The 16,064-nt window shown below is 34.8% G+C and overlaps 3 protein-coding genes across 3 annotated transcripts; all 3 read left to right on the top strand.

The window, feature by feature from the left end:
• Nucleotides 1–1,435: 1,435 nt before the first annotated feature.
• LOC103342584 (bidirectional sugar transporter SWEET1-like) lies at nucleotides 1,436–2,617 on the top strand. Its single transcript, XM_008246219.2, has 4 exons — nucleotides 1,436–1,593; nucleotides 1,690–1,726; nucleotides 1,825–1,920; nucleotides 2,228–2,617. The coding sequence occupies exons 1-4, from the start codon at nucleotides 1,521–1,523 to the stop codon at nucleotides 2,505–2,507; spliced, it is 486 nt and encodes a 161-aa protein (XP_008244441.2). The 5' UTR covers nucleotides 1,436–1,520; the 3' UTR covers nucleotides 2,508–2,617.
• Nucleotides 2,618–7,029: 4,412 nt separating this feature from the next.
• Nucleotides 7,030–8,274, top strand: LOC107881854 (bidirectional sugar transporter SWEET1-like). Its single transcript, XM_089043983.1, has 4 exons — nucleotides 7,030–7,209; nucleotides 7,304–7,340; nucleotides 7,497–7,592; nucleotides 7,909–8,274. The coding sequence occupies exons 1-4, from the start codon at nucleotides 7,176–7,178 to the stop codon at nucleotides 8,132–8,134; spliced, it is 393 nt and encodes a 130-aa protein (XP_088900109.1). The 5' UTR covers nucleotides 7,030–7,175; the 3' UTR covers nucleotides 8,135–8,274.
• Nucleotides 8,275–9,606: 1,332 nt separating this feature from the next.
• On the top strand, nucleotides 9,607–15,803 carry LOC103342561 (poly [ADP-ribose] polymerase 2-like). Its single transcript, XM_089043982.1, has 18 exons — nucleotides 9,607–9,828; nucleotides 9,916–10,195; nucleotides 10,345–10,463; nucleotides 10,590–10,671; nucleotides 11,053–11,288; nucleotides 11,649–11,775; nucleotides 11,980–12,035; nucleotides 12,311–12,384; nucleotides 12,616–12,662; nucleotides 12,866–12,915; nucleotides 13,107–13,169; nucleotides 13,686–13,766; nucleotides 13,887–13,997; nucleotides 14,115–14,190; nucleotides 14,324–14,466; nucleotides 14,869–14,942; nucleotides 15,260–15,365; nucleotides 15,480–15,803. The coding sequence occupies exons 1-18, from the start codon at nucleotides 9,745–9,747 to the stop codon at nucleotides 15,570–15,572; spliced, it is 1,902 nt and encodes a 633-aa protein (XP_088900108.1). The 5' UTR covers nucleotides 9,607–9,744; the 3' UTR covers nucleotides 15,573–15,803.
• Nucleotides 15,804–16,064: the final 261 nt, after the last annotated feature.

Here is a 16,064-nt window from a genome sequence, read left to right on the forward strand (position 1 = left end):
TCATAAAACAAACAAGTAATAGGTACATTATTTTTTCAAAATAATTAGTATGTTCAGTTTTATTCATAAACAATTATAAAGTGGATTATTAGTCATGTATAATTCATAAAAAGAAAATAACATAAACATTTTATTAAACAAACCGATTACCCAAATTTGAATTTATTGTTAAATTTTTTTAAAAATGTTTCAAAATTAATTCTTACATCCATTACAACCATTTGGAGATCTTTCCAAATTCAACATCTGTCATTATATACAATCCAATTAAAAACTGTTTCTATATTGATTCCTATATTAATATACAAAATGCAATAATGGCTTAGTTTGGGGTATTTTTGGAATCTGAAAAGTATAATAAATCAGATTTTATGCTTAATTAGGTAAGTTGCTGAGTTGGATCCTATTCATGGGTTTTTACTTATACAAATTGGGTATTATTTATAGGAACAAAAAGTGAAGGGTTTTAGATACGGCAAATTGAATTTGAAGGGTGTAAGTCAAATTTACTATAAAAAAAATACAACTTTACAAATTTAAAAACAAAATAATAATTTGGAATTCAATCTCATCTGTGTTTCGGGGGTGGGAGGAGTTATAGCGTGATCTAGCTTGCGAAATGAATGATGTACACATATATCCACCTGAAACCAAGTTGACAACAGCCTGACAGTGCCAAACTCAATAATCGCATCGGTTGGAATTGGATTTTCCAGCTGAAAACGAAAGAGAATCAGATTAAATTTTGTTATTTTTTTAATTGAATATAATAATAAATTTTGAACGAAATTCAGAATTCAGTACACAAGAGAGGGGCAACCCTCCCTATACACACATGTATCAAAATTTAGTCCACATGAAATTTGAACCTTAAACTTAATATAACGAAGTAGAGATAAATACCACTAACATGAGCCGCGGCCATTCGACAAACATTCCAAGTTTGAAATTTAAACCTAGCTACTGGTCCCTTGGTCAGCACCTTCTCATAAGTAGAGAGCCATCATTCAATGTTTCAAGTCCAAGCACAAATCTAATTTGTTTGGCCATATATTTGGGTGCTTCTAGAACACACCCTGGATGAGTCGAGGATATGCTTCCTTGATTTGCTATTTGCCAAACAGAAATCCCACTATGAATATTGTCCAAAGACTACTAGAATTCGGAATTAAAATGCCACTAGCTAGGTAAGAATGTTGTAGCTAGTTCACTCGATTCACACTAGGTCAAGTCACAATTCTGTTGCAACCGAAAATGTGTCACAATTTGGGCAATCTCTCAACGGTAAAGAGTTGAGTTGCGTAGGAGTTATGCTAGTCAGCGGTAGGTAGGCAGGCATTAGTTTTGCATGGGGAATCTCTCCGGAAAAGCTGGGTGGCTTGCTCTTGTTATATATTTTGTTAATTTTCTTTATTTATTCTCTCATTAATTTAAGCGTATAAATGGCTTCGCAATCTCTTTCACAATGGATTTTCCTTCTCAGGCTCAGGGCTTGATCTCTTCTCTCCTTTCTTAACTGCATGCTGTCTTTCAGAATGTTTGGTGTTAAAGACTTCATGAATATCTTCAAGTTCTTGTTCCGAGTAGTCTTTGGTGGGGTGTTTTCAGTTCCTTTTTTTTTCTTCTCTTCAACCTTAGATTGTTCCTCGGATTTTGTTTATCGATTAATGCCTCTTTACTTTGATGCAGGAAATGGGATCGCTTTCTTCCTCTTCTTGGTGCCAATGTATGCACTACGGACGCTCAGATATTGTCAAAGCTTAAAATCATTTATGCAAAATCATGTTTTAATTTGAATTAAGGATTTTGGTTTAATACTAATAGGACTACATTGAAGAGCATCATGAAAAAGAATGAGTTCACAGAGCAGTACCTCTCGGGCATTCCTTACCTCATGACTTTGCTCCTTTCAGCGGCTTGGTATGTCTTTTTGTTTCTTGGGCTTTGATCAGTGCATGGTACTTTTATTAAATACTTTGGTCTCTAAGCAATACAAAGTTGAATCTCTTATTCATTGCCTTCATCTCTTCTTCCAAATAATACAGAAGGTGACTTATTCATATGGAATGAATACGAGACATTGATTAAGTTCATTTTCGCACGTCACATTCTAAGCATAAGTTTGATAAAAGAACATTAATTACCGTATTTGTGTATGCATCAATAAATTTTCATGACCTACGTAGTTTAGTGAATTAACAAGTTCGTATTTGCAACAATCCAACAGGTACGGCCTGCCACTTGTGTCTCCAAAGAACATTTTGGTGTTGACCATCAACACTATCGGAGCAGCAATTGAAGCCATATACTTGTTGATCGTCTTCCTCCTGGCTCCCAAGATGGAAAAGGATAAAATTCTTGAGCTCCTCACTTATGCGCTGTCATTTAAGCAAAGCGAACCCAAAGAAAATCAAAGAAACCCTAAGCACATAATTAGGGAATTAAATTTGACAAATATAATGAAGGTAATTGGTTTTGTAAATAACTTTTCTTTGGGCCACAAGTGATGATCTCTAACTTGAACTACAAGTGGAGAACTAATCCATATGAATGTATTCAATTGGGATTTAAAAAGACTATTTAGGAATAGAAAAAGTCTAGTGAATTCGATTGGTAATCTCACCTAAACTGCTTAATTCTAAAGTTAATTCCAATTAATGCGTAATCCCATGTTGCAACTTGCGTGCCATTTGTTAATCTTGATCTTTTTTCTTTTTTTTGGTCAAGACCACTTGTTAATCTCAAGTTGCAACTTGCTTGCCTAAACCCAAGAGCAACTTGCATGCCTAATCTCACCTATAATTGTCGTTTGTTAAAATCTGAAATTGTGAGTTGGTTATATACATTGCTTGCAACTTCCATCTTTCGAATTCCCTCGTTCATGATGGATTAGCAATTCCTAACATCCTTATCCTAGCCAAAGCTTGGATTCTTCTTTCGAATTCCCTTGCTCATTTGCCACCGTTCTATCATTTGTGTACCTATAATTATGTCTACACAAGATTTTATCTTTTTTTTTCCTCGTTGTTGAGTAATTATTGTGTGGTACTGGATACGATATTATGTGAATAATCAATCCACGTATATGAGTGAATGTTTCCTCATTCTTATAGTAAAAAATATCAATCACGTCATGGACAATAGTTAATTAATTATTTGCAAATGTGTTTGCTATCATCTTCTATCTTAGAATCTTCTCAGTCATTGAATTCATCATTTTTTTACTATTTATTTTCACATTAAATAAAATCAACCAAGTTTTTATTTTGAAAAAAAAAAAATTTTAAATCAACTTCTGACTACCTACTTGACTGAAGAGTTAAAAAAAAACACTGAATAAGTACTAGCAACAAAAAAATGGTTTATTTAAGGTTTTAAACTAGCTCAAGATCATCAAGTTATCAACTCTCAAATTCTTATATTTAGGAAGAAATCTTGGTAACCCATCAAGTTTCCAATTTCTATATATATATATATATATATATATATATACTTTGGAATATACTGTAAGAAATAAAAGGAGTGTAAGTAGATAAAATATGAGAAAAAGGAGTGGGGAAATCAACACTCTATATATATACATATAAGGCAAAAGGCAGACAATGATGAAACATTCAAAATATTAGAAAATATCATTAGTTAATACAAACATTAAGAATTGAAATTATTAATTAAATGAGAATAAAATGATAAATTCACACTTTTTCATATTAAAAAAAATTAAAATTAAAAGAAAAATAAAGGATCCTATTTTATGGAACACAACTACCCATTATCTTTTTTAATTCTAAAATAAATTAAAAAAAAAAAAATCTTGTCGCACGCGCTTTCGCGAGGCTAGTAAATGTGAATATCCTAAGTTCAATTATTTGGCATTGAAAGCATGTGTTATATAATCTTATGAAATATATTGATTGGTCATTTTACACATCACAATCTGTCAAATATATTGTATGATGGAGCATGCAAATACAAATTTTGTATTGGTGGTCGCTAAAAACTATTCTTTTGCTTAAAAGCTGATGTTGTCTTTGACTTCCTTTAAGACTTTAGGTCACAATTTTGTGGAAGAACATTTGATTTGATATAGGACTCGCTAATATTCAGCCGATTCCGTGGAGCATTTTGTTGCAAGCAAGGATTGAAATATCGGCCGATACACCGATATATCGGCCGATATATCGATATTTTGAACTGTCGACACCGATATTGGGGGGTAAGGTCATATCTTCCCCGATATCGACGATATATCCCCGATAAGTGCGATATCCCCGATATTTTGCCGATATTCCCGATATTTTCCGATACCCATAACAAAACCCAAAAAAATTCAAAAGTTTTGAAGCAAATTGAAACTGAAAAGATTTTTTGGAGGTATATGTGCAGTGATTAGATATATGTGTAAAGGCTTTTGGCAATATTCAATTCAAAAGATGTTTTAGAGTATGCATCAAAAGAATCTAGACCTAGTACTAACTCAAATGAATCTTATGATGGCTATGGTTATGTCATGTCTGATTATAGTGGAACTAGATATGGAGCTCAAGATAATTAAACAGATTATGGACCTACTAGTTGGGTTAATCCTAACTATCCCATATATGGGATGACAGTAGGGAGCTCAAGAGAGACATATGTGCACCATGTTCAAACATGGCTTACAAACTACTCGGGTTACATGACTTTGTATGATTATTGTATGAATCTAGATGGTTGTTCCACATTGTTTGAACCTCATAGGAGCTCTTCATTTATGTAGTTGGACACTCATCTAAATTGTAATCCAATGTTCAAATAAAGTATGGATTTATGCGTGGTTTATTCATTCTAATCAACTTTTTATTTTCAAACTTTTCATTAACGCGTATTACATACCACTTATATTTCATCATATATATATATATATATATATATATATATCTTATTATTAGTAAATTTTGAGTTTTATTTGTTCAATACATTCATTGACAATGTACATAACATCTATGAAAGTTTTACACCAAAATTATGTGTTTCAATGCCTATATCTGTCATTTTTGTTGATTTTTTCCCGATACCCAAAACGATAACGATATATCCCTCGAAATATCCGTAAATTGGAGGCCCGATATTATCTGCACGGCCGATATTTTAATCCTTGGTTGCAAGCAAGTGAATAAATCAAAACCTCATATTTAGCCTTCTTTGTCTTATTGTTAAGTTGCAATTTAGTCCTTTTACTTTGGTTCTACCTCGTACTGGTTATTGAAGAATAAATCTACGTCGTACATGTCTCCTCCCAAGGAGAGGGAAAGGAATGAGAGGAGGAGAGGAGGAGGAGCCTCCTCCCCTTAAAAGGCAAAATAAAGAGACAAAGAAGTGGAAAAAGGTGTACAAGAATTACTCATCCAAAGTATTTTACGCAAGAATTATGAGGTTATTAGTCAACATGCAAACAACCAAAATGCAACCAATCGAAAAAAAAACTTTAAGCATTTATATGCCCGCAGTGCATATCATAGTACTGCTTTCAACTTCACACTATTTTATAAGAAAAAGCAAATAACAATAATATTGATGCCAAGGACTCTCTCGATCGCAAGGACAGACACACGCCATGTCGAGGTTTCAACTGCGCGTCGTCATCTTCTCTCCAACACTCGTATGCCTAAGAAACCTCAAAGGGTGATAGTGTAAATAACTATTCAAATTTTTTACTGTTTTTATCATCTCGATATTATTGATATTATAGTTATATTATACAGATATTTTAACCAAATGTTGTTAAAGTGTGAGAGAAATTATCAACATCGATATTTTCTAATATTATCGATATTTATATGATATGTGTATGGATATATTCCAAATTGTCAGCTTTATGCAATTGTAAGAGCACTTCCACCCATTTGTCATGGCAAAGGGTAAGGAGAGGCAATGACTATTACTATTCACATAAATAGTGACTGCCCTTACGAAAGGCTAAGTGTGTTTCCACTTATTACCATGGCAGATGGTAATTACTATTCATTTTAAATTATTTTTATTTTTGATACATAAAAGATTTTTTTTTTATAGGATTTAGAGTTTTGGTGTGGGAAGTAAAAAATATGATTTTTTTCATTTTTTTTTTGTCTGATTTATGTGAATAGTAATAGTCATCCCCTTGCCCTTTGCCATGACAAATGGGTGAAAGTGTTCTTAAGTAAAAAATATGGTTAGGTATTTATAAATAAAAAATTCTATTTTTTTTTGTCAATTTTTTATTATTTTAATTGGCCGCACGCCTTACCCAAGCTTGCCCCTGCATGCTAGAATCATCACGTAGGCCTAGGGCCTTTCCTGCTCAGGCTTCCCCTTGCAGCTGGAAGTGCTCAAAGATGTAGACAAGAGCCTCTTCGCCAAATAAAAAAGGGAGTTTCACTAATACACCCAAAATATGGGCTGAAATTATAAAAAAAACCCAACATGAAAAACACTTTATAAACACACCCAAAACCCATTTATTAAAGGGAGTTTCACTAAAACACCCAAAATAGGAGTTGAAATTATAAAAAAACCTAAGTACTATTTAAACATATAAACACATCCAAAACCCATCATTACACACACTCAAAACCCATTTATAAACACACCCAAAAAGTTGACTTTGGGGTTGATTTTGGGTGTGTTTCTATGTTTAAATAGTGCTTGGGTTTTTTTATAAATACATGTCTAGGATTGGGTTTATTTATAAATTTGTATTTATTAAACACTCAAAACTCATTTATAAACACACCCAAAAAATATACAATTGTTGATTTTTGGGTTGATTTTGGATGTGTTTCTATGTTTTAAATAGTGTTGGGTTTTTTTATAAATTCATGTATAGGATTGGATTTATTTATAAATTTGTAAATAAAAAAATTAAGATTTCGTACATTTCAGTATTTACTGCAACGGAGATACCATTTAGTTACACTTCAATTTTCTGTTTGTCTGTTTTTTTTTCTATAAAAACCCAAGCGCTTCTCGTCCCTCTCTCAAAGCCCCATTTGCCATTTTCTGAAGAAACAACTTGCTCTTCTTTCGATAATCTTCTCTCTCTTTTCTTTTTCAGTCCAGTTTTTGGTTCTCCAAGTGCTTTTCCTCATCTGGCTGGGTTCCTCTTCTTTTCTTTCTTTCCTTTCAAGATTTGGTGTGAAAGAGATCGGAAAACAATGCATATTCTCAAGGTCTTCTTTGGAGTTGTTGGTGAGTTTTCTCAACTGGGTTGCTTTCATATCAATTCTTTTTGAGGTATGTGTGTCTAGTTGCTCTGTTTATGGTTTCCTCTTCTTTTCTACAGGAAATGCCACTGCTCTGTTCCTCTTCTTGGCTCCCATGTATCTCTCTCTCTCTCTCTCTCAAATGGAGTTGCTTTTTGGGTCTAAAGATCATTGCTTTAGCCGTACAATCTGCATAGTTCAAAAAGCTTGAATCTTTACTGTGTTTCTTGAATTTTCACTGGAATTTATGGAGTGATTTTGGTTTTATAATAGCATCACATTCAAGAGGATCATACAGAAGAGAAGCACAGAGCAGTTCTCAGGCATTCCGTATGTCATGACTTTGCTCAACTGCCTCCTCTCTGCTTGGTATGATGCTTCTCGCTCCTTCAACCGCTTTCTATAAATTTTTCTCTCTTTCAATTTCTTTCTTCACCTTTTTACCCCTCACTTTGCGGCTTAATCACAATGGTTTTCTGTCTCTTCGTTACTAACATGGGATTAAATGACACTTTTGCCCCTGTTTCAGCTCTGTTTTTTTCATTGGTCCTATTGTTTTTGGTTTGATCTTTCTTTCATTTGCCTTCATCTTCTTGGAATCGATCAAATGTTGGTTCTTGGAATTAATTTTGTTCAATAAAACTAACTAATGCCTGATCTGCATGATATTAATTAAAAAAAATAGGTATGGCCTGCCCTTTGTTTCCCCAAACAACATCTTGGTCTCAACCATCAATGGTACTGGTGCAGCCATTGAAGCAATATATGTGTTGATCTTCATCATATTTGCCCCCAAGAGAGAGAAGTTCAAGATTCTTTGCCTCTTCACCTTTGTGCTTGCTATCTCTCCACTGTGGCTTTGGAAAAGCTGGTACCTAGCACCGGCAACTCTTTCGAGTGTTTGGCGTTGATACTGGCACATGTTGTCAATGGAAGAGTGGGCAATGTAGAGGCCCAAGAAGTTGTTCATGAGCCGCTGGTCGGCTACCAGCTTCAGGTTGAGCTTCTCGGCGTCTTGGACGGACTGGATCAAAGGGTTCGGTTGGGCTGTACTGGACCTTCTGATTCTGGCTCTGGAATTTGAGGGTGGGGACAGAGCGAAGCCCCGCCCATAAGGCTTGCTTGAGGCCCCGATCAGAGACGTCGAGATTGAAGGAGGAAAGAGAGGGCTGGAGCCTGGAACAGAGGGATTTGAGAGGGAGACTTTTTCGGCCTTCCGAACAGATTTCTTCCAAGGACGAGTTCAGAATCGAGTCCATGGCCATGGCATTAGCCAAGTTAATTAGACTGAAACGTAAAGAGAAGAGAATAGTATCGGTATCGTATTATCTGAAGCGGGAAGAAGATGAAATCAGTATGAAACGCACGTGCGGAGATTTGCATAATACTTATTCTTTTCGCAACCCCAGTTCGATTCCCGGTCTGATCACCGAAAAGATTACAGAAGTATAATATCTTAAAAATCTTCTTGAAGTGGGTTAGGGCCGTGAGCCCTCTTGGTGCACGCTCTATCAATTGGTTTTTTTTTAAAATTTATATTTTATTTTAAAATTAAAAAGGATAATGGGTAGTTGTGTTTTATAAAAATATTAGTCTCTTCGTATGGGCTTCCGAGCTTGCAAGATGCCTGCCTTTTAAAAAAAAATAAATAAATTTATTTCAGAATTAAAAAAGATAATGGGTAGTTGTATTCCATAAAAATAGGATCCATGATCTAATTTTCCTTTTTTTTTTTAATTTTTTATAAATATGAAAAGTGTGAATTTATCATATTATCCTCATTTAATTACTAATTTCAATTCTTAATGTTTGCATTAATCAATTGTATTTTTTGGTATTTTGAATGTTTCACTATTAAAAAAAAATTCACACTTCATTATATTTAAAAAAATAATAAAAATAAAAGAAAATTTAATTATGGATCCTATTTTTATGGAACACAACTGCCCATTATCCTTTTTAATTCTAAAATAAATTTTAATTTTGCCTCTCGCAGGCGCGGAAGCGATTGTGAAGAGGCTAGTAGATAAATAAATAGATAAGTTAGATTAATTTAATTTAAAAAAATTTAGATTATTGTTTGTATGAAAAAAAATTTATCAATAGAGTCTAACCCAATAAAAAATGATATTGACTTGCAAAGAGGCTAGTCTTGCTAAAGACTCGAGCCAAGGAGCCAGGGCTTATTTGTATGAGCCTTTTCTTTCTTTTTAATGAAAGAATTGGACCAAGTTATAAGTTTTGTTAAGATTTCACAAAATGTATAAGTAGGCCTTACTATTGGTTTCTAAGGCCCAATGCTTCCATTACTGAAAACCGAAAAGCCACAACATCCTCTTCCATTACCAGAAAAGGCCCAACCCATAAGAGATTGTGAAATAGCCCGCCAAAAAAGCTTGCTGCGAACGCTAGAGAATGAGAAGCCAAGCCACTCCTCCCTCCACCTTCCAAACTCCCGCTACAAAATCCCCCCTTCCTTCCCCTTCTCTTTACAGTTTCAAACGCATTTCTCCAAATTCAAATGGCAAGCAAGCTTAAAGTAGAAGTGCTCCGAAATCAATTGGCCCAACGTGGTCTCACCACCACCGGAAACAAACCCACTCTGGTCAGTCTGACAACAACCGCTATCTTCCTCTCTCTCTTCTCTAGGTAGAAGAGACTTTGACCAACTATTGATTTTGACTTCCTGCAGGTTCAGAGGCTTGAGGCCACTCTTCGCCAAGAAAACAAGCAACTCACCGACGCAAGTGATGTTTCAGCTTCAATTGTTAGTAGAAAGAGGGGAAGACAATCAAATGAAGATGGAGAGTCAACTGGGTCCGAGAAAATCAAGGCCACCGTCGAGTTCCAGGACATGAGTGTAAAGCAATTGCGCGAACAAGCCACTCTTCGTGGAATTTCAGCAACTGGGTCTAAAAAAGAACTGCTGGAGAGGCTTTCTGAAGATTCAGATGATATTCCTTTAGGTGGAGGTATGAGCTTTCAAACTCTGATTGGTTGCCAATACAATATTGTAGGCCAGGGCTAGAAATCGATGTCTTAGTCTTTATCTGCATTGAAAAATGTTCTTTTTTCAATTAGAACTGGGTAACTTATTTTTTATGCTGTGGTCTGGTGATAGCTAATGAAGATGGAAATGGCAGCAAGGAGAAGATCGTAACTGCTACCAAAAAGGGTGCAGCGGTATTGGATCAGTGGCTACCAGATCACATAAAGGCACATTATCATGTTTTGCAACTGGCAAGTCTATATACTATCAATAGGGCCACTTAATGAGTTAATTGCATTTCGTGCTTAGTGGAAGGTAATTGATGTCAGTTTGATTCGTTTCAAATTCGGACTGACCAATGATCTTTTTGAATGTAGGGTGATGATGTATATGATGCCATGTTGAACCAGACAAATGTTGGTTACAACAATAACAAGTTCTATGTGATTCAAGTTCTTGGTAAAACTCTTTCTCCCTTCAACAAATTTCGCTGAATATATATTTCTAAATTAATTAGTTAGTCAACTAGATGTTTGGATTATCGTAACTAAGAATTCATCTCAATACAGATTCAGTTGGGGTTAATCAAGCACATATGTGGTTCAAGCAATGAAACTTATGAAGTTATACAAAATTTGACTGAATCTGATTTCAGTTTGTAACAAATACTGATTACAAGGATTAATTCTAACGGATTACAGAAACATTATTTATGCTTTTGTCACCTCACATAAATGAAGTTTGATCTGCTCCAATGAGTTATGGGATTAACGACATTGGCGAGTTACACCAGTTCAGGCAATGTATACTTATTTTTATTTCTTATGAATTGACGTGCAGAATCTGATGCTGGTGGTACTTTCATGGTTTACTATAGATGGGGGAGAGTAGGTGTTAAGGGTCAAAACAAGATACAAGGCCCTTACACATCCCGTGACAGCGCAATCAATGAGTTTAAACAGAAATTCTATGACAAAACCAAGAATGATTGGTCCAATCGTAAAATGTTCGAGTCTTTCCCGCACCACTATATGTGGATAGAAATGGATTACAACGAAGAGGAAAAACAATTGTCTGTGAGTGTCCACAACTTTTTGCTTATCTTTGCATAATTTTCTGAATGCTGGAGATACAATGCCCTGAAGCTATTCTTGGTTGCAAATTACTGAGGACCTGTCTCTTCACAGAAAAAATACAATAAAGAAATAGGAGATCCTGTTGGTAGCAAGACAATATTGAATTGTTTTTCCCATTTATGTTATATATTTCTCATTTTCAAAAGGTGTTTCATATTTCAATCTTGCCTTTCATAGCCTTGATGTGTAGGGGTCAACGGATGAGTGTCAGATGACCTCTGTGTGTTGTGGGAGAAGGGGAGGGGTGGAGAAGAAAATCATCTTGTTTGCTCCTTCTTGATTCTTGATTATCATCGTCAGGTACAAGAAAAGAATGACTCTGCATTAAGAGGTCAACCTCTGGAAACACAACTTGAGCCTCGCATCGCAAAGTTTATATCTCTTATATGCAACATCAGCATGATGAAGCAGCATATGATGGAAATAGGTTGGTTGATTTCTGATTCTCTGTGAAAAAGACATTATTTTGCAACTAACACTCATAATAATCTAAGTTATTCAGTTGCTTAAATAACACAGGAATAAGGATTTTATTTAGGCACTTTCAGTTTTTTATTTTTCAGTAATCTGATTAGTTAACTGCTTTTTGGTTCCCTTATTCAGACACCTTCTTCTTCTTCTTCTTTGGTAGGATACAATGCTGATAAGTTACCTCTTGGTAAGCTTAGCAAATCAACAATTTCAAAGGTAAGCTTTTACCTCTTGGTATTTGAGTTGATTTCTGGATATGATAAGGAGAAATGTTGAACAACTCGAAAGGATACTTTGTGTTGTCTAAGTTAACTGGAAACAATTTGGAATTGTTGACCCAAACAAAAAGAAACAATTTGGAACTCTAGTGCTACTGTGTGTATTTGGCTGCAAAACATTTAAGGTTCACATAAAGTTTCTTCTCCTTTAATCTGCTTCTCCATGAAAGATGCAACAAACCAATAACTTGTTATTTTTTTAAACATATATAGGGATATAATATCCTGAAGAGGATTGCTGATGTGATTGGCGGGTCTAATAGGAGAACAATTGAACAATTAAGTGGGTAAGGGTTCTCTCTCCCCCCCTTCCCCCTGTTAGAAGTGATTTTATTAGTTAAATTCTGAATATATATTTTCACCAAAATGCTTGACTAAGTTCATTCATAATTCCAACAACATGCTAGATCCACTGCAGATCTGACCTATTTTTCTTTTTTGTACCTTTAGCTTTTAAGATCTAATGATAGCTTTCTAGAATTTTGGAATTCCAATTTTTGATAGATTTCCTCTTTCAGAGAATTCTACACTGTCATTCCTCATGACTTTGGATTTAAAAAAATGAGTGAGTTCTCTCTCTCTCTCTCTCTCTCTCTGTATATATATATATATATATATGGACTTATATGTTAATATATTTCTATCTATCTCTCTGATTGAAGCATGCCTTGAGCATACGGCATACCCAGTATACGGGTCAGTATTCATTTTGTTTTACTTATACTAAAAGAAATCTAATTGCTATGGACATATATATGAGTAATGCAGGTAACTTTGTGATTGATACTCCTCAGAAACTGAAACAGAAGTTGGAAATGGTAATTCTTTTTGTTTTTCTTTCTTTTATATGTGGGTATAGTTCTTCTAAGAACTTCCACTAGTTGATATATAAGGTTATTTCCCTTTCGACATAATCTTGTGTAGCCTATCAGTGCGATGCTATATTTGTGTGACAATTAATTTTTCAAATTGATTATAAAATACATTCTTTACTCCTATCTACTTGAAGGTTGAAGCACTAGATGAAATTGTGGTCGCAGCAAAGTTGTTGAAGGATGATACTGGAATGCAGGTAATTCTTTTTTAGCCTTATCCCTCATTATTCACTTGCAGATTTTCCATGTCTGGAAGTTTTTGGTATTGTTCAGTGTTTCTGGATATTATATTGCAAGGCTAAAATGCAATTCTATAGAGAGGATCCTACTTGCACCATTTAAGACTTTGTACTCATAAAATCTGCCAGTAGACCCCTTGCATTTAGAGAACAAATATTTATTCTCTGTCTTAAAGGCCAGGGATTGATTTACTTGTCGGACATCCTAGTTAAATTTAGTGAAGCTCAGTCACATTATAAATTTCAAACTGGCAATTCATGATCAAACATTTTAAATTTTCTTCAGTTTAGTTGAAGCAAAGTATGTGCACTATATGCATGTGCTGCCCTCTCCATCCATATTGCTTTCATGTTAAACAAGTAAAATCCAACCACTTTTTAACTTTTTGTTTCATATTAATAGGAATCTTCATCTTCTATGTCGGTGCTTTCATGTGGCAAGTATATTAATGTATGTTTCTGCCGTTATTGTAGGAAGATCCCTTGTATTCCAGTTACCAACGCCTACGCTGTGAACTGACACCGCTTGGTGCTGATTCTGATGAATTTAATATGGTATCTATGAGTTATAAGCAATGGGAGTTTGAATATAAAAAGAAAACTGAGTTAATGATTTATTAGCTTCTCAATCTGCTCTTTAGTTTTGATAGTTTTTCTTTTTATGGCTGTTGTCAGATTGCGAAGTATTTGCATAATACTCATGCAAAAACGCATTCGAATTATGCTGTTGATATCATTCAGATATTCCGTGCATCAAAAGAGGCTGAAGTTGAACGTTTCAGAAAGGTTAGGATGGTCTATTTTGGTTTAGAAATAGTGATTATGAAAAAAATTCCTTTTCGTTTTGAATCCTCCTAGTTTTGCATTTTGAGCACTTCCTAATCTTGTTTTTACTCTGAGCAGTTTAGTAGTATGAAAAATAGAATGCTTTTATGGCACGGTTCTCGGCTCACGAATTGGGCAGGAATATTATCTCAAGGTGATCGTTTTTGCTTTATTTTCTTAATATACTTAATATTGGGTGTGTGTTTGCGCACTTGCACACATACACTATGAATAATTCATTGAGAACTGCTTATTAATTTCAAAAAATATGTGTCATGACAACCCAGGCTTACGAATAGCTCCACCAGAAGCACCGGTGACTGGTTACATGTTTGGGAAAGGGATTTATTTTGCCGACATGTTCTCCAAAAGTGCAAATTATTGCTATGCTACTGATGGTTGTACAGCTGGTGTGCTGCTTCTATGTGAGGTTGTCTTTCAAGTTTCAGCCAGTAAAAAACATAAGTTTACTACTAAAATGACCTGGTGTTAAGAGTGGATTAACATCAGATTATCAAATCAATACATTGCATACCAATAAGATCCAGAATCATATATGGGAAATATCCCTCTGGATAAAAATTTGCATTTTCCCAACCACTAATCCGCTGCACTTGAATGCCCAACAGAATACTTTGAGGGACTGCACTTCACATGCATGTGTTACAATTTTTTGCACTGCGTGTTGATTGTCGCAGAGTTGGTTGGTTCATGCTAGCATGGATTTTCTTCTGGGAGTAGTGCATTTATCTTTTAGCTATCATTTTCATATTGGAAGCTGGAGCCACCTTCGTCATAGTTGAGTTTAATGTTCTAATGTATCTCTCTTTAGGTTGCACTAGGCGACATGGCTGAGCTTTTAACTGCTAAGTATGATGCTGACAAGCTACCAGAAGGGAAGCTAAGGTTGTGTCTCTATTTTCTTTATTGGACACTAATATCATGCTATCCAGCTTTCTTTATTGGATCCAGTTGCTAAAAATTAAACTGATTAATTGATCAAACTCTCTTCTCGTCATTTATGCTTATGGAATTTTGCATTGCGCATTCCAAGTTTATCTTCCTTACCAAATAAACCTTTTATCTTCTTTGGTTGAGAATTGACTTTGAATGCTTTTTATATTATCTCGCCCATTTTCAAAACTAAAACGTGCGTTGCGTTAACTTAATTTTCCCAAGATTAGTTGTCATAATGGTTTTGCTTATGAAACCTTGTATTGCAGCACTAAAGGAGTTGGAGGAACTGAACCAGATCTTTCACAAGCTCGGTTACTAGATGATGGTGTTGTGGTTCCCCTTGGAAAGCCGAAAGAGAATTCGGGGCCCAAGGTAGAATGCATCATTTCTTAGAATTACTTTGGATGTGAATTTGATTTGGAACTTTTATAGAAAGGCAGTTTCATTGTATAATTTATGTTATTTAAATCTCGTCTCTTCTTGCAGGGTGCTTTACTGTACAATGAGTACATAGTTTACAATGTCGAGCAGATTAGGATGCGCTATGTTGTTCAAGTGAATTTCAATTACAAGCGATAGATGTATGTGGTTGTTTATTTCTGTTGTTGATTTGTTAGCTCAGTTTTTTTCCACGTTTTATGTCAGTTGACAAGCCAAGCATTTTGCTTTAGTCATGTATATTATTTTTCTTTCTTAGGGTAATGGGTAGAGAGAGATTTGCTTATTTAAGAAAATGAGGGATTTGAAATGGATTTTGTTATGTTAAAACAAAGAAATAATGAAATTAGCAAATCCCAATTCAGAGGCACCTACCACACCATGCCACATGTACCTTCTTCTGCATTGTTGCTTGCTTTTCTTTTTAAGTTTTTTGAGTGTGTCAAACATATCCATCAAGGATGGTGGAAGAAACTTAACTTGTGGGAAGCATTATTGAGTTTCAAAACCTCTGCAGGCAGCATGCATATGATATGAGTGTGTGAATCAATAAAGCATTTACTACAAACTGAGTATCCAGACCGGCAAACTAGAAAACCGAGTCGAATTGGATTGAAAAAAGGGGTCAAAAAC

The sequence above is a fragment of the Prunus mume genome, linkage group LG1 (genome assembly GCF_029339155.1).
Source record: "Prunus mume cultivar Tortuosa linkage group LG1, ASM2933915v1, whole genome shotgun sequence".
Classification (NCBI taxonomy): domain Eukaryota; kingdom Viridiplantae; phylum Streptophyta; class Magnoliopsida; order Rosales; family Rosaceae; genus Prunus; species Prunus mume.